Source organism: Macrotis lagotis, chromosome X (assembly GCF_037893015.1).
Source record: "Macrotis lagotis isolate mMagLag1 chromosome X, bilby.v1.9.chrom.fasta, whole genome shotgun sequence".
NCBI classification, from domain to species: Eukaryota; Metazoa; Chordata; class Mammalia; order Peramelemorphia; family Peramelidae; genus Macrotis; species Macrotis lagotis.
The window spans coordinates 471,445,808-471,471,477 of record NC_133666.1 but is presented as its reverse complement, the minus strand read 5'-3'; the positions used below and the strand labels follow the sequence as shown (position 1 = coordinate 471,471,477).

The following is a 25,670-nucleotide window of genomic DNA, read 5'->3' as shown; positions in this document are numbered from 1 at the left end:
GCACTGTACTAGGCTCTAGGTAAATAAAATTGTATTGAAGACTTTCATTTTATTGAGAAAGACAGCATTTACATAAATAAATACAGCATTTATACCAAGGAATTTTGAAAGGAAGGGTACTAGGAACAGTGGGGAAAAAATGCTTCAGGTATAATATAGTATATGAACTGATAATTAAAGGAAATGAGATATCTAAGAGTGGGAGGTGTGGAGGGAGAACTGTGCAGATATGGGAGACAGTGCAGAGGCCCAGAGATGGGAATGTCATTCTTAAGGATTTTCAAGAAGGCCAGAATGGCACTAGAATGAGCTTGGAAAAGTAGATTGGTTGTACAGAGTTTTAAAAGGCAGAGAACTTGATACTAGTTCCTAGAGACCAGAGGAGCCAGCTGTTCAAATAGGAGCACCTGCACTTTAAGGAAATAACTGGCAGCTGTGTGGAGATCAAATCAGAGTTAGGGAGAAATTTGAAGAAAGGTGACCAATTAGGAGGCTGTCATTTCAGGAGGGGGCCTGAACTCTGGTGGTAGACTAGACAGGAACTGGATGAGAGAGATCTTGTGGAGGCATAATATCCAGGATCTCGAGTTTGAATTGTCTAAAAGGAAGTTGGTGATCAGAGACTGGATCTAATAAGAGAAGAGGGTTGGACATATAGATCTGGGAGTAAAATTTATCAAAGTGAAAGAAATTGTGATTCACAAGTTTTTAAAAAAAAACTTACATAGAGGGGGCAGCTAGGTAGTAGACAGAGTACCGGCCCTGGAGTCAGGAGTACCTGAGTTCAAATCCGGCCTCAGACACTTAATAATTACCTAGCTGTGTGGCCTTTGGGCAAGCCACTTAACACCATGGCCTAGCAAAAACCTAAAACAACAAAAACTTACATAGCTATTGGAAAGATTAAATTGTAAACTCCTTGAAAGTAGGAATTGTCTCATCATTTGTGTATGTTTAAATTTTTTTTTTTTTTTTTGGTGAGGCAGTGGGGTTAAGGTGACTTGTCAAGTCACACACAGATAGTTAAGTGTCAGGTGTCTGAGATTGAATTTGAATTCGGTCCTCCTGACTTCAGGGCTGGTACTCTATTCATTCCCCCTTGTTTGAAAATTTTAAAAAGGATAGGATTAGTTATGCCTATCCATACTATTCATGCTGACACGTTGGATAAATGTATGTTAGAATAATGTCCCTTTGGTTTCAAAGGTTTGTGCAGAATGTTGATAAAAATATTTAAATGTTGAAAATACATTTAATATTGATTTTTCCTGCCTTTCTAAATCTCTTGGGCTTTCATATTCTGATATGTGTTCCCTTATTAAGATGAGCAGTTGAAGAGTAGAGGAGGGAATTCCTTATCACACATAAATATTGTCTACATCTGTTGTCTTTCACAATTCTTTTTTTAGGTTTTTTTTTTTGTTTTTTTTTTTTTTTGCTAGGCCATGGGGTTAAGTGGCTTGCCCAAGGCCACACAGCTAGGTAATTATTAAGTGTCTGAGGCCGGATTTGAACTCAGATACTCCTGACTCCAGGGCTGGTGCTCTATCCACTGCACCACCTAGCCACCCTGTATCCTTCACAATGCTGGCAGAGGTAATGCTTTTTGACATTGTTTGAGTGTTAAGATTAAATTCTGCCATGATTTTGATATTCCTTTTCTGAGAGGTGTGGTTGTCAAGTTAAAGTGGAAAGATATACTTCCTATTTTCCTGAAGCTGATGGAAATGATTTGAGTTGTGAATAAAAATATTTTAGGATAGTTAATACTAATAATCAGGATTTCAGAAAAGTTGTAAATCTTTTTTTCTTTTTGGACTGTATCTGTGATTACATTTATGTCTGGGAATCTTGCTAAAGGAAGCTATCTCTATTGATGCAGATGCACTTGCTCTTTGAGGGCAGTGAGGACACAGCCAGTATTTTATTTCTGTTATGCAACACTGATTCTCAAAAATTACAGTCAAACTGAGAAATGTCTTATTCGACCTAAATACAGGCCATATATTATGTATTAAATTTCTTCTTATATGATGATATAATATGAAACCTGAAAATCCATAGTCTTTGGAATCAAGTAATATATGAATTATGAATTTTGAATTAAAATCACAGTCTAATAATATTATCCAATTTTTATATATCTAATTTTTCTTATGTCTGTGTTGTTTCTTCCCTTTCTGTCCATAGGGCCTTGTTCCTCAGTTGCTTTTTTCTTCCTGTCTGGCCAGTTCATTTGTGCTTTCTTCTATTTTCTCTGGGTTTCTTCTAAATTTCTTCATGCTATTCTGGGAAGAGGGAAGAAGCATTATTTCATGCAAACATTCTATTAACCTTAGCCAGAGCAGAGACTTGAATTTTGTATCATTCTTTGTGTAGATTTATAGTATCCTTATATATGGATTGAATATTTCAGAGAATATTTCCACATCTTGATAAGAATTTTTGTGCATTGATTCTCAATCTGTTCAATTTGGCATCAAACATTAACACATTATTTTTGAACCCACATAATAGTATAGTGTCTTCCTAATTTACTTTTTAAAATTAAATATTTTTACTCTGCATTCTTTTCCCTCCTCCTGCCATTTAACAATTTACTTTTAGCATTTTTTTGTAGTTTAATTGAGCAAATGATTAAGACATTTAAATTCTTTAAAGTCTTACTCTTTATGCCTTTATCATGGCAATGTGGTGATTAATTGAACTGCAAGAAATGTAAAAGTGTCTTTGATTTGAAACTAAAATATATGTGGGGTTTTCAAATTTTGAGATTACAAACACTTTAGTAATTTCAACCTTGACAGTGAGAACTGGGACTAAGTATTAAATTAAAATATATTTTAATTTTATAGTGTTTTTAGTAAGGCTCATAATATTTTTACATATAGATTGGATTTACTTATGGATAAATGAGTCCCCTAATTTTAAACTTGGGAAACTGAGACTTGGAGAAGTCAATTACTTCAGTTCACACAGTGGTAGAATGGAGTCTAGCTTGCTTGCTTCCTCAGTGAATTTGTTTTTCAATAACATTTTTCAATGTTATTGCTTTATAGTTGTTAAGTTTCTCCCCCCCCCCCCCTTCAAATAGCTGACTTTGGTTATAACTTGTGTTTACATGATAACAAAATCTCTGGAACTAGGAAAATATTATGTTTCTTTTTGAAAAGTGAGTTTTTTGAACATGTTGAATTTCATACATACATAAGTTGTCCAGCAGATAGTTGGACATGTGAAACTAGGAAGTCAGAGAGGGTAGCTGGTTAATTAAATTTGAGAATCATTAGCATGGAGATAATATTTGAATTCCGAACAACTGATGAGCTAACCAAATGAGGCAGGGAGAAGAGGACCCAGAGCAAAGCTCTATAGGTCACCCAGGGTTAGCATAATTGAAGCTAATGTATTTGTAAAATGAAATTTAGAAATATTAGGCAGGTTTTTTGGCCTTACAGATAGTGAGCAGGTGTCTATTGTTTGATGTGATTTATATGGTTACCAAGAAGTCTGTCTTGGTCCAAAATGTCTTCCAAATTGACCTGTCTTGATATCTGAAATACCACCATTAGAGAATGGTTCCTTTTAGGTTTAAGGACTTTTTGGTCTTAAGAATTGCTTAGTCCAGTACAGATAACAAACACTATATGGAGGGTATCATCATAATAAGCTGTTATCAATTCAATAATTGATCAGATTCCTTTCCAAAAGCATGGTGCTTTGGGAATCAGACATAGGATAAACCCTTTGGGGAGAAATGGATGACAGGAGCTTGGGAAAGGGAAAGAAAACTGGAACTTTGTTCATATAACCAACTTTAGCCAAAAAATAAGCACATACTTACTAGGAAAATGAAAGTACGAATGACTGGGGAAAAAACATTTATTGGCATTTACTATGTGGCAATCGCTATGCTAAATGCTGGCAGTTCAGACAGAAAATTGAGACTTTCTGCCTTCAAGGTGTTCTCACACACAAGATTTCTTTACAGGGAAAGGTTTAATGTTTCTCAGGTGAAGTGGCTGGCTAGACGATAAGGCCTAGGAGCCTGATGGGTACTTTGGCAAGGTGGATAACAATACCCTATGGGGTTATGGAGGGCTTACTGACAAGTTGAAAGGTCATCCCCTTAACTCTCTAGGAAACATATTGCTCAGCAGCTCTTTACTGAAGAGGAAAGTCAAACCTTCCTTTACCGGCTCCATTGCCTGCCAGTTTTAGACACTATGGTGTGGTACCTGCTGCAATCCCTGACTGGCCACCCTGGCTTAGGGACTGCCATTGCTGAGCCTTGCTTACAGACAGCTGTTGGAGGGGGTAACACAAACTGAGGGAGCAGTTGCTGGGCTCCATGGCTTCCACAGAGCAGAGCCCTCCTTTAATCCCTACACCCAGCCATCAATGAAGTTGATGGCAAGCATAAGAAAATGTATTGATTGTTTCCATTTCTTCAGAGACAGTTTGGCAAACTTAAAGAAAAAAAACATTCATTTCCAAAGAAATGTTTAATTCCTGGTTTTTTAGCTCATATATTTTGGAAAGAAAAATTCTAATCCTTTCATAACTTCCCCTTTTCTCTAGTACGTTTCTAGCTGCCTCCTTTTTCTGTTTGGTTGTCTGCTCAGAGAATAAAAAAATATTTTTGAATAGTAGGCTATACTTCTACTAATGGAGGAAGTTGCAATTAAATGGAAGAATAGCTCACATTTACCCCATTGAGGAAGAAAAGAAGGGCATTGGAAGAGTAGATTTTATCATTTGACCAAAGACAAGCATTATTTCATGGGATATTTGGTCCTCATGCATCATTGTGATATTAATGATACACACTTTTTTTTTTTTTAGGTTTTTGCAAGGCAAACAGGGTTAAGTAGCTTGCCCAAGGCCACACAGCTAGGTAATTATTAAGTGTCTGAGACCAGATTTGAACCCAGGTACTCCTGACTCCAGGGCCAGTGCTTTATTCACTAATGCCACCTAGACACCCTATGATAAATACTTCTTAAAAAAAAAACATGAAAATAATTTCAGTTGCTAGAATTGAAGGGGTAAATTCTACAAAGAACTTTTATAAAACTCTAAATCATCATATGCTCTTGATACTGTAGTGTCTTTAATGAAAAGGTTAGTTATGTCTTTTCTATCTTAAAATTCTATCAATTTCTTTTTTGGGGGGGGGGATGCTGGTTGTATCTACTGCTTAACTTTTTTTGTGAAGAAAGTGTTCATTGATTTAGAGGTATGAGACTTCTGCCTAAGTGTTTGATATTAGTATTTGATCTCATTTATTTTTTCTCCTAAACCATTCTTTTCTTCATACTTGCCTCCATTTTTAGCTTCCCCTCCCCCACTTCTCCTCCTCCTACTATTTCTTTGTCTCCTCCCACCCCCAACATGGCAGTCATCTAGTATCAAGAGTGATATAATTTGGAGAATAAAATCAGGTTCTTAATAGAATTTTACTATCTCTTTATCCTCAGCAACTGAGGTTGAGTAAGTAGCAGATATTTTCCTGGTGATCCCCCCCCCCCCCCCCATTTTAGCATTGTAACACATGATGATCAAAAATTCTATAAAATAATGTTTCTTATAGGTGTGTGGTAAAATCCAGTTCCTCTGCTAACTCCTTGCTAATCCTTCCATGTAGTTTCTATTTTCTCTTTTTCTTCTGGTATTATTTACTTATTTATTTGAAATGTAAGACAGTGGGGTTAAGTGACTTTACTAAGGTCACACAGCTAGGCAGTTATTAAGAGTCTGAAGCTGGATTTCAACTCAGGTCCTCCTGACTCCAGGGTCGGTGCTCTATCCACTTTGTCACCTAGCTGCCCCATTCTGATATAATTTAAAGTAAGAATGTCAAGATGGATTGTAGTTCAGTTCTTTCAGCAGTATGTTAGTTTGCTGGTCTTTGGAAGGATTCACAATCAAATTGAAATCTGTTGACAGCTCTAAAACTGTATGCCTCTTTGTACCTTCTGCTTCCCTTGAGGCCATGTCACTATAGAAGGGGAAAAGGGATATGTAGGAATTGGGTTGCCTTGGCCCTCCAAAAAAATTTATTGTTAGACGGCCAGCCTCTTGGTGGTGTGCTTTTATAATGAGTTGTTAGGTTTTTCACTGGATCACTTTGAAGCTTAGGTGATAATTTTTCTTGTGCATTCTGCCATATGCAAAGATAGACATGTCCATGTATTAAACACTAGAAAGAATTTAGTCACAACTTACTCTGGATTATTTTTGTAAGTTAGATTGATTACCTAGATATTATTTCCATCATTCACAGTATTAAAGTCATCAAAGCCTCAATCATATTCTTTTCTTTCTTTGCTTCCTATTGCCTGGATGGAGGGGGAAAAAAGTATCTGCCCAGATATTTATTTTAAAAACAAAACAAAGAACTCAGGAAAAATTTTTCGCTCATAGTTGTTTTTAGTTTTTGATTTGTATCAAAGGGAATACTTTATATAGATATAAAACAATAAGAATATCATTAAACTACAGTTCTGTGTTAGACACTGTTTTAGGAGCTGGGGGATTGTAAAGTACAAGGGGCTAATTTTAAATAAATCTGAAAAGATTATGAGGAGATTGAGTTCAAAAGGAAAACTATTTGATCACAGAGGCCGCAAGGTGTGACTAAAGTGTATTGTATGTGCACATGAGAAAGAGAGAGATATGGTTGGATCACTTTGATAGCTGAGTTGAGGATGAGGTAGAGTGTAAAGACAGGGGAAGACCAGTTAGAAGGTTATTTATATAGTCCAGGCAAGAGGCAATTAAGTCCTGATTTAGGATGTGACTGCTTGTAGAGAAAAGAGGGCCATATTCAAGATATGTTGTTGCTATAGAAATTATAAAGCGTTTTATGATCTTTAGAGCTGAGGAAAAGTGAGAAGTTAGAAATAAACCAAGGATAGTGACATCCTGGATAAATATAGAGGAAATTCAGTGGAGGGATGACTTTGAGGGTATGATAATGAATTCTGTTTTGGACAGATTGAGATACTTATGAGTTATCCCGTTGAAAATATCCAAAAGGAAGTTGGTGGTGAGAGCTCAGGAGAGTGACTAAGGCTGTATATATGACTGTTTATATAAATCTGTGAGTTATCTCTATGATGGATGATGAGCCAGCAAAGAATGCCAAGTAGTAGTCAGACAGGTAGGAGGAAGTCCAAGAGAGAGCAGTGTCATGAAATGCTAGAGAACTTTAGAATTTCACAGATCAGGGTAATCTACAGTATCAAATGCTAGAGAAGAAGTCAAAATTGAGAAAAGGCCATGGTATTTAACAGTTTAGAGATTATTGAGGTCAGAAGCCAGATTGGAAAGGATTGAGAAGTAAATAAGAAGAGAGGAAATAGAAGCAGTGAGAGTAGGTGATTTCTACTAGAATTTTAGATAATTCTGTCACTAGTAGTCCAGAATAGTGAAGACTTGAGAATTGTGAAACATTTTAGATTAGATTGCAGAATTTTACTTTTAAGGTATTTGCCTACTTTATGTTTGCTTACATTGTATTCATGTTTTTCTACTTCATTCCTGTTTTTACACTCATATGCAATCCTCAGTGTGTATAATCATATTCTTCCAGGAAAGTAGAGCTTTGTAGCAGACCTTATTAATTGTAATAGTATCATTCTGAGGCCAGTTGTTTGTAAGTATGGCTATTTTACATGTAGAAAATCTTGAGATTCAGAAAAATGACTTATCCACCCAATGGCTATGGTAGAACTAAGAATAGCTTATGGATTTCCTGACACATGAAGTAGTTCCATCTTCAGTGAATCTCCATTGGCATTATTTTGCTGAAGCATACTTAAAAAACCAACAACTGGTCTTGTGATTTCACTGGTATAGGGAGTTCCCATTGTGGAACTGCCTTTGTCTGTGCAGATTAGTGCCAATGTTTTCATCCCTCCTCAGATGTTCCATGACTCCTCAGCCCTCTCAACTGAGAAACTTGCTCCCTATTTCACTGAAAAAAATTGAGACCATTGGCTTAGAGTTGCTTTTTCTTCAGTCGTCCTCATCTTACATTCTCAGAAGCCTTCTGTTCTACTACTATCTCCTTTACTCCCTGAAGAGGGTAGCCCTTTTCCTTGCCAAAGCGAATACCTTTATATGCATAAATGATCTTATTCTGTCCTGTTTTTGCCAGTTGTTTGCCCCCTCAGTCATCCTCATTTTCTCACTATTTTTTTGATAATTTATTTATTTGTTTTTTCAATTACATGTAATAGTAGTTTTTATCAATCTTTTTTTTTTTTGCAAGGTTTTGAGCTTTACATTTTTCTCCCTCCCTCCTCTCTCCCCTCCCCCTGACAAAGCAATCTGATATAGGCTCTATATTTATAGCCATGCTAATCATAGATCATATTGTTTTCACTAATATTTGATCTGGCTGCTTCTCTGTTGTTTACAAACATGCTTGTCTCCCTCATCCTTAAAAAAAACTCTCACTTGATTCCTACATCCCTGCTAGCTATTATCCTATGTCTCTACTCCATTTTGTGGCTAAATTCTTTTGAGAAACAATCTACAATTGTTGCCCCCCCCATCTGCTTCTTTTCTTCCTCCCTCTCCCATCCTCTTAAATCTGGTGTCTGATTGCCAATCTCATCATTCAACTGAAATTGCTCTTTCCAAAGTTACCAGTGATCACTTAATTGATAGTATCTCAATCTTTTTCCTGCTCAACCTTTCTCTGTCCTTTGACACTGTGTTCATCATCTTCTTGATCTCTCTGAATTTTTATAAAATTAATCTTTCCTGATTCTCTTCCTATTTGTCTGACTTTTTTCTTAGTCTGCATTGCTAGATCCTTATTTGGTTGAACCTGATAACCTCAAGGCTCTGTATTGGACCTTCATCTTTCTCTATATTATTTCACTTGGTGATCTTGTCAACTCTCATGGATTCAATTATCATTGCTATACAAATGACTCTCAGATCTATTTATTTAGCTCTTAACTTCTCTCCTGACCTTCAGTCTAACATCTCTAGATGCTTATTGGAGAACTCAAGCTGGTTGTCTCATAGAAATCTTAAACTGAATTTATTACCTTGTTCCCTTTTCCTCATTTTCCTATTATTATTCTTAGTATTTTCATTGTCCCAGTCTCTCAGGCTTAATACTTATGTGTCAGTCTCAATTCCTCATTCTTATCCACTTCTCATATCTAAACAATTTTCAAATTCTGTAGTTTCTAGCATCTCTTTGTATATGTTCCTTTCTTCTGACACTACTAACAATCTGGAATAGTAGGTGATCACCATCTTACACCTGGATTTTTGAAGTTGCTTTCACCTAATTTTCATATCCCAGTGACTGTACATTATTATCCAAACCCATTCCACACCCAACCAATTTCTCAAGTTGCCAATAACTCTTCCACCCCAAACTGTCATCTTCACTCCATCCAATCTTTCCATTCTGTTCTCTGGAATGCCTCTTCCATACCTAACAAACATCCCTTCATCTCAAATCTGTCTCTCTCTCATTCCTTCTATCTACTAATTCTTAGAAAACTGACTTTCTCCTAATGACATGGCTACCCTGGCCACTCTTAGTTCTAATTTGTACCTTTACTTATTCTTAGTTAACTGGTTGTGTTGGAATATTCCTTGTTTCCCATTGCCAGATTCTTCCCTTCTCTATTCAGTAATCCTTCCTATTTTGAGGTTCATGCTATTCACATCTACCATCCAATTGACATATTGGCAACTGTGGTCTACATACCCTCAGATCATTCTCCTTCCTTCTTCTTTGAGTCTGATACATAACTTGTAATTTTTCTCTCCCTTCCAATTCTTGGCCTCATACTAGAGGATTTCAACATGTACATATTGAGTCTCCCTCAAATCATTTAACTACTTAGTTTCTAAACCTACTCACCTGCCATGAACTATTCTTCCACTCCATCTCATCTACTCACAAAGATGGTCATATCTTTGATTTTGCTTTCACTAACAAATGTACCACCTCCATGTTCAAAAATTCTGAAATCTCCTTATTTGGGCATAATTTATTGGCTTTTTACTTCTTCTCCTAACCCTACTCTTTATCCATACTGAGCCTTCCTATGTTTTTATTCCTCAATTCTCTCCCAGGCCATCCTCAATTCTTAAACTTCCTCACTTCATATGACATACTTATAATCCTTGACTTCTCTTTAGCTTTTGAGAGTTTTGATTACTATCTCCTCTTTCTCTTTAGGTTTTTCAGTTCACCACTCTTCTGGTTTTCCTTTTACTTATCTGACAATTCCTCCTCTAACATCTTCACTGAATCACTCCTTTTAACCTAAGAGTCCCTCAGGGTGCTGTCCTAGATCTTCTCCTCTCCCTTTATATCACTTCACATTGGCTTCCATCTATTTAATTCCCATCTCAGTGCTGATGATTCTCCACTCTACCTTTCCCTATGCCATTCTTTCTGCTGATCTCCAATCTTATATCTTCTTTAGTTCCATTCTACATTTGAAGGAGTTATTTACTTCAGAGAGCTTTTTTTTTTATTTCTTCCATCTGGCCAATTCTGCTTTTTAAGGCATTCTTCTCTTCATTAACCTTTTGGATTGCTTTTTCCAATTGGCCTAAACTGGCTTTTAACATGTTATTTTCTTTTTTCTTTTTTCTTTTTTTTTGTATCTCCTTGACCAAACTGATGACTTGGATTTCATGATTTTCCTTTATTGCTCTCATTTCTTTTTTTTTTTTAGGTTTTTTTTTTCTTTTGCAAGGCAAATGGGGTTAAGTGGCTTGCCCAAGGCCACACAGCTAGGTAATTATTAAGTGTCTGAGACCAGATTTGAACCCAGGTACTCCTGACTCCAAGGCCGGTGCTTTATCCACTACGCCACCTAGCCGCCCCATTGCTCCCATTTCTTTTCCCAATTTTTCCTCTTTCTCCCTTACTTGATTTTCAAAATCTTTTTTGAGCTCTTCCATAGCCTGAGAACAATTCCTGTTTTTCTTGGACTCTTTGGGTATAGAAGCTTGGACTTTGTCATCTTCTGAGAGTGTGTTTTTGATCTTCCATGGGACCAAAGTAATTATCTATGGTTGGGTTCTTTTTTTTTTGTTTACCCATTTCCCCAGCCTATGCCCTGGTTTTGAGGAGCTTCCCAAGCTTTTGAGTGTTCTTGGGACCCCACTCCCCTCTGCAAGGACCTCAATTCCTTCAGTGTCTTATGAGAGGCTCTGACTGCTCTCAAATCTCTGCTTTCACCTGTGGATGACCACCAGCTCTACCCTCTTCCCTGAAGTTGCAAGGAGGGTTCCTGCTCTAGGGCAGTAGGCAGCCCCAGACTGATCAGTGTCTGAGTATGGACAAAGTACAAGAGTCCTGCCCCAGGGATAGTGGAGAGAGACCTCCAAAGTCTCCCCCCTACCCCCTTACCTTCTATGGGCTCTGCACTCTGGAAGCAACATCCAATCTAACATCTCCAACTGACTTTCAGATACCTCAAACTGAATGTTCAGTAGATATTTTATACTCAGTATATCCAAAAGAGAACTCATTATCTTTCTCCCCAAAACCTTCCTCCCCTTCTACCTTCCCTATCACTAGAGAGCAATAATACTATTCTCCCTAGGTTTGCAAACTTAGAAGTCAATGCTGTATTTGTCATCATCTCTTATTCCCCATGGTCAAACTCCTGTTAAGGACTGCCAAATTCACCTTTGGAACATCTCTTAGATACACCCCCTTACCTCCCCTGACACTACCATCACCCTTGTACAGGCTCTCATTACCTCACCATTCCCTCCCATTAATTTCAGTGTTTTCCTGTTGCCTCTAGAATCAAATAAAAAAAATTGATGTTCTTTGACCTTTGTGACCTAGCCCCTTCTGTTTTTCTGGTCTTTTTTGCAACTAAGTTCTCAGCATATTCTTTTCTATTTGATGATACTGGCCTCCTCTCTGTCTCATGAACAAGAAACTCCATGCTGCTTACCTCCCTCACTTCTTTTAAGTTCAGCTAAAATATCACCTTTTCTAGAGAACACCTTCCCCAACCTCTCTTAATTCTAGTGTCTTCTCTCTCTCTCTCTCTCTCTCTCTCTCTCTCTCTCTCTGTTAAATATTTCTTATTTATCCCACATTTAACTTATTGCATCTATATTTCTTTGCATGTTGTCTCCCCCATTTGCAAGCTCCTTGGGGGACAGGGACAATCTTTAGCTTCTTTTTGATTCTCCAGCACAGATGTAGTTAATTAATAAATGCTTCTTGACTATCTTCAAAACTTATATTTTTAAAGTTCTTGAAGCTCTAAAAGCTTGAGTAGTTTGTTCTTGGGCAGTATGTGTCAAAGGGAGGATTTGAACCCAGATCTTCCTTTGACTAAAGATCTATCAACTATTGCCATGCTGCCTTTCAGAATGTGTGTGTATACACAGACACACACATATTCTAATACTCTGTGCAGTATGGTCATTGTAAAATGACCTTGACAAATGAAATTATAGTTGATAATTTAGCAGATTTTTAATTTCGTTGATGATGACAAAAAGAAATAATGATGGCAGGAATATGGCTGTATATGAGTGATGACTTAGTTATAAACAAAATAATAATTTATTTAGAAAAGTTCAGGCGAGGGGAATGATGCTATTAATTCTATTACAACCTATATGATATTTGGTTTAGTATACTTTATTAGAGATCTTTTTGACAAAATTCCTTTTCCCACAGACTTAGCTATTGAAGATATCCCAGAAGATAATTCAGGCTGGTGATTTGATCTAGGCTGATTGACATCTACTTTATTCTAGACAGATTATTTAATCCCATTTTTTAATGATTTTGTTTTTTCAGATCAGCAAACATTCATGAAGTATCTAATACATGTGAACTGCCTTGTGCTAGGCAGACTCTGGAGATTCAAAGACTAACTAAGGTTTCTGCTCTCTAGAAACTTCATATGAGCATATTACTGTAAGTCACTTCACCTGAGTTTGTTTCCTCATCTGTAAAATGGTGATAATTATAACCATATGCTCTTCCTCACAGAATTGTGTCTTAAATGAAATAGTATGTAAATATTTTACAGACATTTTACAATCCAAATACCCACTGTTGGGGGTATTCAAATAGTGACATGAAAAATTTGAGGAAGGAATGATTGTTCATTGGGTGCTTCTGGGACTAGTCAAGAGACTAGCCTTAAGCTTAATGAAGACGATTTTGGCAGGTGGAAATTGAGGGTAGAGGAATCCATTCCAGATGTAAAGGTTGGAATTTACAATGACGTAGAGGTCAGTGAAGGTGGGATGAAATTGGGAGAAAGTGAATAAGCAAGGGAGAAGAGGCTGCAAGAGGGGAGACCATTTAGAAGGCTATTACAGTAGACTAGGTTAAAAATGTGACTTGAATGAACATAGTGACTATATAGTAGAGGATATACATGAGATACTGTGGAGTTAATTTCAATAGAACTTGGAGGCTAATTATATATGAGAGATGAGATAGAAGAATCAAAAATGACTTAGATTTGGTGACTGGTGACCAGAACAAAAGAAAAAGAAATTAGAAGAGGCACAAGTTATTGTTGGAAGATGATTTCACTCTTGGATGTATTGAATTGGAAGTAATAGACAGCTAGCCTGATGGAGATATCTAACATGTAGTTTGAAATACAGTACTATAGGGCGGCTAGGTGGCGCAGTGGATAAAGCACCAGCCCTGGAGTCAGGAGTACCTGGGTTCAAATCCGGTCTCAGACACTTAATAATTACCTAGCTGTGTGGCCTTGGGCAAGCCACTTAACCCCGTTTGCCTTGCAAAAAACCTAAATATATATATATGTGATAATTGAAGTAATGAGAGTGAGTGAAAGCCTTTTTGTCTTTGTTATTCTTTTCAAAAAAATTTTCCTTATGTTGCTAATCCTTTAAATTTAGTGGAATTTTCTATGCTTTGTACATCATGTTTAGTAAATATAATTGGATTACTGAGTTGTCTTAACTAAATTTGCTTATAAGTGGAAGATTGCCTATATTTTAGTGTGCATGATTACATGAAGCTAGCCAGAATCTTATACTTTTTACCCTAAATTTTCAATAATGAATGATCTTTTGCTCTTCTATTCTCTATCTCTCTTTTTCTTAGAATGAGTCTACAATTTTGTATTGTAAATTGAGGAAAAATAAATTAAGTTTTGTAATCAATTTTTGTGGGATGCATCTACTCTATAAATGAATTCAGGGCAAGTCAGTATATATGATGTAGATTGAGGATTATAGATATAGTACAGTTTTCTAATAAAGACCTTTTCTAATAAAGACTATTGTGATCCATATTTACTTTTTTTTTTTTTGCAAGGCAAACGGGGTTAAGTGGCTTGCCCAAGGCCACACAGCTAGGTAATTATTAAGTGTCTGAGACCGGATTTGAACCCAGGTACTCCTGACTCCAGGGCTGGCGCTCTATCCACTGCACCACCTAGCTACCCCCATATTTACTTTTAAACAATGATGATCATTTTTCTCAATGAAAAATAGAGATTTCTAAAAATTCAAATGTCATTTATATTATTGAGATAAAATGAATCTTTTTTTAATTTGTAGAAAAGTAGATCATAAAACTACTAAGTTGTATTTTTTGATATCCTCCTGTATTTTTAATAAAACATTTTGTATGTCTAAAAAGTTATTTTACATGATCATTCCAACATGAAACATTGTACAAAAGAAATTGTTATATTATTTATCATATATCATTATAACAATGACTTGTATAGGATAAAAGTTCTGTATGTTTTGAGAGAACTTCTGGTTTACTTGCTACTTTTTTAGGAAAATAGCCATCCATGAAAGATTGCTGTGTTCCACAGAATAGTAAAACTGCATGTTTATGTTTTATTCATAAATATATGGATGTATATCCTCAAGATATTAAAAGAGAAATAAAGCCAAATTCAGTAATTTCCAGAAGTCCTTTATTTCTAACATGAAGCCTTTTATAAATTTGGATGGCTGTTCTAAAATTAAAGTTTGATGTTATTTACCTATATTTTCTCTACCAAGAAATTACCTTGGAAATAACAGTATAAAACTCACTAAAAAGAGTTGGTAGCTAAGATAAACAGAGAGATAATATGGGAATACCTAGTTGCCTTTGATGAATTCAAGAAATATAGCCCAGATGCACTACATCCTTGGGTGTTAAAAGAACTAGCAGATGTGATTGCCGAGCCGCTCTTTAAGATCTGAAAGATCCATGGAAAAGAGAACAGCTATGTCAAGGTTGCATAAAGGCACAGATAACCTGCTTGTTATATTTGCATATAATCTAATTGACTGGAGGATTGTCTCAACTGGATGATAGTCTGAATCCAGAGATCTTGAGAGGCCTAGAGCATTCTGCTGCATGTAAGAAGATGAAATTCAGTGAGGATAAATGTCAAGTTTTACACTTGGATTCAAACAGTCAACAGCTTTACAAGAGCAAGATGAACAAGAAAACAGTTTGGTTGTAAAAGATGTAGGGGTTTTAGAGGACTGCAAACTCACTATTAGTCTGTATTGTAATGTGGCAGCCAATATGATCTAATACTGTTTTAGGCTAAATTAAGAGGTGTACCTTTTAAGTATAAGGAAGTGCTCGACCTTTTGAATTTTACTCTGTAGTAATTGTATTATTGTGTTCTGCAGTACTGTGTTCAGTTTTGGTCACTGTAGTTTTAGGATGCATGAAGCACTATGCCTGTATTTCCTCCTGTAATCTTTTTTTTTTAATCTTCATATACATTTTGGCAACTTTTTTTTTTTTTTGGCAGGACAGTGGAGTTCAGTGACTTATTTAAGGTCACACAGTTAAGTAATTATTAAGTGTCTGAAGCTGCATCTGAACTCTCGGGTTTTCCTGACTCTAGAGCAGGTGCTCTATCCACCTAGCTGCTCCAGTCTCTATTGTTTTAGAAGGTTCTTGATAAGTCAGAGAATGTTCAGAGAAGGGCAGCTAGAATAGTGAAGGAACTTGGGTTCATAGAATATAACTGAAAGAATTGTGGATATTTAGCTTGGAGAAGGACTCAGGGTGATAAGTTTTGTTTTTTTTTTGCATTCTTATCTACCCTATTTCTTTTTTTTAAATTTATTTTTATTAAAGATATTATTTGAGTTTTACAATTTTCCCCCCAGTCTTACTTCCCCCCGCTGCCCCATGGAAAGCAATCTGTCAGTCTTTACTTTGTTTCCATGTTGTACATTGATCCAAATTGAGTGTGATGAGAGAGAAATCATATCCTTAAGGAAGAGACAAAAAGTCTAAGAGGTAACATCAGACAATAAGATATCTGTTTTTTTTTCTAAATTAAAGGGAATAGTCCTTGAACTTTGTTCAAACTCCATGGCTCTTTATCTGGACACAGATGGCACTCTCCTTTGCAGACAGCTGCAAATTTTTCCCGATTATTGCACTGATGGAATGAGTGAGTCCTTCAAGGTTGAACATCACCCGTATGTTGCTGTTAAGGTGTACAGTGTTTGTCTGGTTCTGCTCATCTCACTCAGCATCAGTTCATGCAAATCCCTCCAGGCTTCCCTGAAATTCTGTCCCTTCTGTTTTCTAATAGAACAGTAGTTCCATGACATACATAGACCACAGTTTGCTAAGCCATTCCCCAGTTGAAGGACATTTACTTGATTTCCAATTCTTTGCCACCACAAACAGGGCTGCTATAAATATTTTTGTACAAGTGATGTTTTTACCGTTTTTCATCATCTCTTCAGGGTATAGACCCAGTAGTGGTATTGCTGGGTCAAAGGGTATGCACATTTTTGTTGCCCTTTGGACGTAGTTCCAAATAGCTCTCCAGAAAGGTTGGCTGAGTTCACAGCTCCCCCAACAGTGTAATAGTGTCCCAGATTTCCCACAACCCTTGAAAAGATATTTTGTTCAAGTATTTGAAGCACTTTTGTATGGAAGAGGCATTAGTCTTGTTCTCTCTGGTTCAGAAGGAAGAACTAGGAGTGATGGGAACAAAGAAGGAAAACTTAGACTTGATGCCATGAAAACTTAACAATTGAGAGTTATCCAAAAGTAGATTAGGCTACCTGAAGTGGTGGTGAGTTTCTCCTTCCTGGGGGACTTCAAAAAAGTTGGATGATGACTTGCTATATTAATGGGGGGGGGTTGGAAAGGGTCTTTCTTTTGGAATGATGTGGAACAGGTCATCATCATTTGATTCTTTGATTTTTGTGTGTTTACTCAGATTTGAAGCACTTTCTATTTTGTTGGGACCCACAAACAGGTTTGGTAACCAAGTATTGAATTCACTGGGTTTTTACATGATTATCCCATAGGTTTTGACACTCTCCAAGGAGTGATGAAAACCTTGCCAGAGGCAGAATTCCTGAAGGTGGTTTGGCATGTCTGAATGCTCTATCCACATCCATAGTCTAGCATGTTTCTTCTGCACCCAGCAAGGTTTCTGATTGGGCAAGAAGTACTATAACTTTCTTCTTCTGTCCATTAATTGCTAGGCAGCAGAAATTCCAGTCCTGTAATGAGAAAGGTATCACAGCAAAAAAGTAGAAAGCCCAGACTTAAGATATGGATTTGTTGTGACTTGTCTGTTAATGTTTCATCAACTAAATGTGGAAGGGCCTGTGGAGTATTTCATAAGAAATGAAACTTTGTTTATATTTTGTTTAGCGTCTTCCTTTTATGCAAATTCATGGAAATCCAGAAAACATGACTGCTAAAGTAAAGAATTTCTATCATTTTTTACTTGAAAATTTTCTGTATTATGCAAATACTAGTGCTGTTAAGCTTCCATTTTAATTTGTTTCTGTCTGAGGTTTTATAATCCAGTATCACCAGAATCAAATATGATATCCAAAATATGGCTTGACCAGGACAATAACAAATTAGTGGGATCAGGGGAAATGAAGAGAACAAGCATTTATATTGTTCCCCATACTATGTTCAAATACTGATAAATACTTTACAAAAATATCTCATTTGATTCTCAACAACCCTAGAAGGTAAATGCTATTATTCTTCTTCTCATTTTACTGTTGAGGAAATTGAGGCAAAAAAAGGGTTAAGTGACTTGCCCAGGATCATCCAACTAGTTAAGTGTCTCAGGCAATATTTGAATTCAGGTTGTTGACTCAAAGCCCATCCCTCTATTTGTTGCCTCTCTTCTTCAGAAGTCTTTTAGCCCAGTCCTTTCATTTCACAGATTCTCTCTGAGAATCAGAGAGGTTAACTGACTCTCCCCTGCCATATTAGCATTGTCAACTTGAGTTCTAACCCGTGGCCTTGAATCTAAATCCAATATTTTCTACTATAATATGTTGTCTTTCTATTATTTCCACAATCCTGAATACTTTGTTTCTCCCTATGTAGCTGAAGTGTACATTATCTTCTCCAGACATTGTATCATAATGTTAACTTCTTGACTTGGGAATCATTTAAAATTCTTTTAATGATAAAATTATTTAATACTTTAAAAAGTATTTTTCCAGACAGATTACTCTATATTCGTCTTCTCCAACCCTTGTAAGTTGATTTTTTAAACTCAACTATAAGACTTTTGATTTATCCCTACTAAATTTCATTTTATTAGATTAGGTCTAATATTGTAGATCTTTTTGGACTTTTGACTGTTATTCACTGTGTGAGCTCTCATTACACTTCTGTATCATTTCTATGTTACGCAGTTTAGAATATTTCATGGGTAACTTTCTTCTTTCTTTTTATTATCCTTAATCCTTTTGATTGTATTTGTAGGATTCCAGACAATTTTTTTTGTTTGCACTTGCAAAAAAAATTATTTTTTGAATGCATACAAATAGCCATTTCTGTTCAGGAATCTGTTATCCCTATGTTTCAGGTCATGAAATAGAACTATCTGTTCACTTTCCTACTATAGAATACCTAATATAATGTAATTGAAGGATTCCTGGCATTTTGCTGTCCCTTTGATGAAATCATAGGTTCAGACCTGTATTTTATATATTGTATGCATAAACTTATCACAGTGGAACTATTTATATAATCAATGCATTAAATGCCTTTATGCCCAATTTATGGCACTTGAGCATAATTTTGCCATTTTAAATAATTATGAAAATTTATAGTTATATCTGTGCTTTTTAATAGCATTATTGGTAATATCAGTGATTGGATAATCCTTAAACATAATACTGTTTCCATGAGAAAGATAGATGAACTTTACAACAATTTTATTTTTTTATATTTTGCTTACCTTTGTTGTTATCTGAGGATTTTAGAACTGGGAAGGACATTGAGTAATCTGATACACTGCCTCATTTTATACAGGAGGAAAAATAAAGGAACAGCCATTAAGAGAGACTTGTCCAGTGCCTTATAGTTAACTATTTAGTGGCAACCCATCATCATCATCATCAGTAATAAACCAGTTGAATAAAAGCAGTAAAATTTTTAACAAAAACAAAAATGCAATGCTTTTTGATACAAAGAAAAGAGAGTGGAGAAGGCCAGAGTGACTAAGTTATTGTTGTAATTTTAAGTTTTTTATTTTAAAATTTCATGTGATTTGAGTTTTTTATTTTATTTAAGATTTTGTTATTTTGTTGTTGGTTTTGATTTCAAAGTTTGTATTCTCTAAAAAGCTATTTTAAAATAATTTTTATTTTAGTCTATTAATGAAGGGTTAGTAGAATAATCTTCATCTATGATGGGTAATAGAATTTTTTGAAGCTTGAATTTTGTGGTTTCAATTTCTATTATGAAGGTAGAATAATTATATACATATATATAAACATCAACTATAATAATGATAGGAAATTTTTTAAAATAACGGATGGCCTGGTATAAATACAATATTCCTTTTTTTTAAAATGAATTAATAAGTTATTTCTTTACCATTGTAATAATGTGGTCTTTTTAATAGTGGTACTCCAAGTTGATCACAGTGAGTTTCTATAATTCCATATACATATATATATATATTTATATATGTTCCCTTCACTATGACAAAGCATTATGACAGTTCATATAGTAAAACATGTTCATTTCTAATTATTTTGGCTTGAAGAATATTTTGGACAAATTACTAACTTTTTAAATTTTTATCTTAAAAAAATTTTTTTTTTGCAAGGCAAAAGTAACTTGCCAAGGGCACATGGCTAGGTAATTATTAAGTGTCAAATTTGAACTCAGGGCCCTGATTCCAAGGCTGGTGCTCTATCCACTGCACCACCAGGCTGCCCCTATTATTTATCTTTTTTTTTTTAAGGTTTTTGCAAGGCAAATGGGGTTAAGTGGCTTGCCCAAGGCCACACAGCTAGGTAATTATTAAATGTCTGAGCTGGATTTGAACCCAGGTACTCCTGACTCCAGGGCCGGTGCTCTATCCACTGCGCCACCTAGCTGCCCACTATTATTTATCTTTTAAAAAACGTTTATTGTTTTAATGTGTAGGTATTGTTTATATGATTATATGTTTGCTGTTTTACAGATATCTATATATTTGTAGATATATATATATATGTGTGTGTGTGTGTGTGTGTGTGTGTATATATATATATATATATATATATATATATATATATATATTAGCTAGATATACATCATTGTATATGTTGTGGCGCAGTGTATTGAGAGCCTGTGTATCATCGTCTTGAAGTCTTGCCTCTTAACACATTGATTTTGTGACCCTGGGCAAATGCTCCTAGCCTCTCAATGTTTCCCCAGCCTTTTTAGAGAAAAGTACTAATTCATACTATTGGAAGAAATTACTTACGTGCTTGCCTTATACCAGGAAAGACATTGTTATAAAACATGTCACTGATCAAAAACTAATTTATTTTATACTGTAGCTTTAAGTAATTCCTAATGGAAAATCTGTTGGCACTTGAAGAATGTTTTTGTTACAATTTAAATGGACTCTGAACCTTGGTTTATGAATCAAAGAGAATTAGCCAACTTTCTTCTGAAATTTAATGTTAGAGTTTTTCTGAGTACTAAGAATTTAAGTGATTTTCCTATACTCACATAGTATGTCAGAGGGAACATTGTAGTTTGAGTTTTCCTTACTCTCCAAGGTTAGCTTTCTGTTTCCTAAACTGTGAAATTTATTTTTTAAGAAGGCAGAGAATTAATTTTTATTAATTAGCAAATGTTCCTATTGACTTATATCCATTTTAGGTCTGGTGTTACTGTATGTTTACAAGTCTTGGTAATTATTAAGTCTCTTAAGAATTATTGTTGTTGGGGCGGCTAGGTGGCACTGTGGATAGAGCACCGGCCCTGGATTCAGGAGTACCTGAGTTCAAATGCGGCCTCAGTAATTACCTAACTGTGTGGCCTTCGGCAAGCCACTTAACCCCATTGCCTTGCAAAAAAAAAAACCCAAACAAACCTAAAAAAAAGAATTATTGTTGATAACCAAAAGGGCAGTAGTGATTTAGAATATGCAGCAACCATATTGCCAGTGAAGAATTGCATAGTGTAAGTGTCATAAAGAGTTATAGGCAAAGGAGTCTCCATATTGATTAGATCATTGGGAATGATCCCATTCTTTAAAACAACTATGTGCAGAGTAACTTGAATTTTTGGTAGTGATAACTATTTAAAATTTGGTTATCTTTATTTAAATTTTTAAATTTTTTTTGCATTTTAAATTTTATTTCATTTTATTTTTTAAATTACATGTAAAGATAGTTTTCAACCTTGAGCTTTTTGTAAGCTTTTGAGTTTCACATTTTTTTACCTTCTCCCTTCTCTTCCCTCTCCTCCCTCCCCATAACTGAATAAATTTGTATATTTACAATCATGTTTAACATACAATATTAGTCATGTTATGAAAGAAGAATCAGAACTAAAGGGGAAAAAACGCTATATTTAAAATTTGGAAATGATTAGTCTTATTTTCATTACAGGTACATTCGGATATTCACATTGTTCAGAAACAGAGGTAAGAAAAATTTTCTGATTTAATCAAAAATCCTGATTTAATCTCAGTTCATAACAAGCTTACTTATAATCAGAAATTTGTGAAACATAACTTTGTAGTACTCTTTAGATTATGATGTTGAATATTTAGTATATTTGATATTGAAACATTTATCACAGATTATGTAGTTTCTTTAAATATACTTGGAAATATGGTCATATAATAAAATTAATAAACATTATGAATTTTGAAAGAGGAGTAGATTAATTAAAAATAAATAGATATCAATTTTATTTTTCTTAAATTAATTTTTCTGATGGAGAGCATTTCTGGTATGGAATTAAGTAGATGAGATTCTGGTATTTTAAATATTGAGAAAGATATTTAGATATTTTGATGGGGAAACATTTGATGTTCTATCTATGCTTTTCTTTCAAAATCTCTTGAATTTGAGAATTGGGCTTGGATGCAGACAGCAGTATGGCTATTATGTGAATAAAGTGAAAAATTATACACTGATTAAATATTGTGAAGTTGTATTTTTTCCTTCATAGGCAGTCTCTTTCTTCTTTATAGTTGAAATTAGGATAAAACTAAGAACTAAATATTTTCTTTGTTGTAGTTCTCAAACTATATCAGAGTAATATCCAGAGCTATTATTAATGTTGGCACTGTCTTCCCTAATTCCATTAATGTACTGTTGAATGGAACCAGAGGAAATAGTGAAACTGGATTCAAACTGATTGGATCTATTCTTAACTGTACCTTCTCTCCTATTTGTTTCTTCCTAATCAGTTTGCTATCTTATTCTTCTATCATTTTTATCTCTCCTCACCTCTTGAGACTAAATTACTTGAGAAAGCTGTTTATATTAGTTGTCTCTACTTCCTTTTCAACCAGTTACCAGTGATCTCTGTAATCGCTTTTTTAAGTCCTCATTCTTTTTTTTGACTGCTTGTGGCATTTGCTCCTGTTAATAATCACCTTCAACTCCTGAATATTTGAAGTTTTCATATAACTTTTCTTCTTGTTCTCCTCCTATTTTGTCTGACCCTTCCTTACTCTCCTTTGCTGGTTCTTCATCCATGTCATGTTCACTCACTGTAGGTTAGTATCCTTCTTAGCTTCTTTATCTTCTTTCTTTCTTTTGTTTTTGCCTTTCTATTTTATTTATACAGTAAAACTTCAATTACATGGAGCTTTTAAAGTCAGTTTTTTTCCCCTTGAACATTCCATTTAAAGGAGGGGAAAAATCACAGTAAAATGACCTCATAGTCAGAGATTTAAATAAAAAAAGTTTAAGGTGTATATCTTAAAGAAGGTTCAGAGAAATTTGAGCCCCTCTGACTCATAATTTCTTATCTAAAAAATAGAGCTGTTGTTTGTGTTATCCATCTTACAGAGTTGTAAGAAAAGTGCTTTGAAGTTGAAATGCATTTTATATATGATTGTTTATTACTTAGTCACATCTCTTTATTGTACTGTGCAGTGAAGATTGATATTTAGAATGATGTTCTTGAAGAATTGCAAAATCTGGAATTATCAAAGGAAGATTTAATCATGCTAGCCAAATTTCACTAAGCTAGAAAGACTAGTAGTTTTTAGAAATTTTTTTGACAACAATGGTTAAAGCAAGGTTTTAATTTAAACTAAAATTTTAGTCAGAAAACGTAATTTCTTTTAATCTTTTCTAGTCAGTTGAGATTTGCAATGATAATTTTTTTCTCGGTAGCTTGTACAGATGTGAAAATACATTGATCTATATCCTATATTTTTAAAGAAGTGAAATAGGATGGACTGTTATCTTAGATTCCAAAACTTTGACCAAGTCATGCAAATTGATCAGTAAATAGTACCTAAATGCCTAAGAAGCTTTTCTCCTCTTAGACAAATGACTTTCAAAATTTAACTGTCCTTAGTTGGATATCCCAAGGATACCAAACTCAACTAACTTTTTGAAAAAAAAGACTAAAATACCTTAAAAAAAATTTTTATCACATGTGGAAAATGCCATCCACATTCAGAGAAAGAAATATGGAGTCTGAATGCAAATCAAAGCTTACTATTTTCACTTTAAACATTTTTTGATTTTTTTCTTTCTCATGGTTTTCTGCTTTTGTTCTGATTTTTCTTTCACAACAGGACTAATATGTCAATATGTTTAAAATGATTGTTCATTGTATATCAGATTGTCTGTTATCTTGGGAAAAAGGAAGGAAAGGGAAGAAGAAAGTAAAATTTGGAACTCAAAATTTTAGAAAAATGAATGTGGAAGACTGTCTATATGATTTTATTGTCTTATTTAAGTATGCAAACCCTATTGATATGCTTATAGTGCTGAGAGAATACAGCTTTAAATTAAATAAACATTTAGCTAGTCAATGGTTTTCAGACAGTATAACTCTGGGTCAGCTTTTCATGTTATTTTTTATCATTGAAGAGCCTTACTGTACCACCTTAGCTGTATTGTATTGACTATAACTGTAAACAAAAACAATTCAGTGAAAAGCAATTTTTGCATTTGTAAATAGCAAGGTATATGCCTATAAATTTAAGTAGAATTAGAAATTTCCAATAACAAGGCTTATTAATTTAAAAAAAGGAAGTCATCTTGAAAATTGGATCATTTAGATTTGATCATATGTGGTTTCCTGAGGAAAGAGACACATTATACATAACGAAAAAAGTTCTTGATTAGGTGACAGGAGCTAAAGGGTCTAGTCCTAACTTTGAGATTATTTGTCATGTGATCTTGGTCTGGGCATCAGTTTCCTAATTTGTAGGGGGGGGGGTCCTGGTTTACCTCAGAGGGTCATCATGAGGATCAGAAGAAGTAAAATGTGAAAGTATTTTGAAAGCTATAAAATAATTCATAAATGGCAGATGGTTATTATTTTTAATATAAGGTAGATAGATCTTAATATATCTTTGTCTTGATTCATGTTCAAGGACTCTCAGATAGATCTGATTTTTTTTAGATTTTTGTGGCTTTTATTTATGAGAACCAGTGAGCAGTATTAAGATAATAAGACACTTTCCTCTCCGAGATTTTGTGATATTATTCTTTTTTGGTTCGCCTCCCTTCTGTCTTTTTCAGGCTGTTCTGTTGACTCATCATCCATATTGTACTCTATAATCTTGGGTACAATCCTCAGGGTTTTGACCTGGGTCCTCTTGTCCCTTTATCTTCTTTCTTGGTAACCTCCTTTACTCCCATTGAAACCTCCTGTATAGACAATTTTTCAGAACAATATGTCCTGCTGCTCCAGTCTTTCCCTTGAGTTTTAGTCCTCCATCATCAGTTGCCTAGTGGTCATTTCAAATTGGATGTCCTGGAGATATTTCAGACGTAATACATACAAAACTGAACCCTTATCTTTTCCCCAAATCCATCCTTTTTTTTCCAAACATCTAATTCTGCTAAAGGTTTTACCAATTGTCATCATCCTCAGCTATGTCCACTCTACTTCACAGGTGCACTCAGTTGACTAATCTTGCAGTTTCTGCTTCCACAATATCTCTCACACCAGAATCTTCTTCTTCATTCACATAGCTACCACCTAGATTCAGGCCCTTCTAGTTCTTGCCTAGATTATGTCAAGAAGGTTGGTTGATCTCTCTTCTGCAAATCTTAAAGTCCATCTTATTATTGCCAACAAAATATAGATCTGACCACATCAATTCCCCTACTCCACCAACTCCAGTGATTTCTTATTGCTGGTAGACTAAAATAAACATTCATATGTTCAAGGTTTGAATGGATTT

General features: G+C 34.9%; 1 protein-coding gene across 3 annotated transcripts in view; it reads left to right on the top strand.

The window, feature by feature from the left end:
* SPIRE1 (spire type actin nucleation factor 1) overlaps window positions 1–25,670 on the top strand; it is a 216,887-nt gene that overhangs the window by 5,331 nt on the left and 185,886 nt on the right. For 2 of the 3 annotated variants that reach the window (XM_074200872.1, XM_074200871.1), the window contains exon 2: window positions 21,892–21,926. In XM_074200872.1, coding sequence (XP_074056973.1) covers window positions 21,892–21,926 — 35 coding nt within the window. Of the gene's footprint in view, window positions 1–21,891; window positions 21,927–22,135; window positions 23,013–25,670 lie in introns of those variants that run through there. The other variant, XM_074200875.1, reaches the window with a different exon arrangement.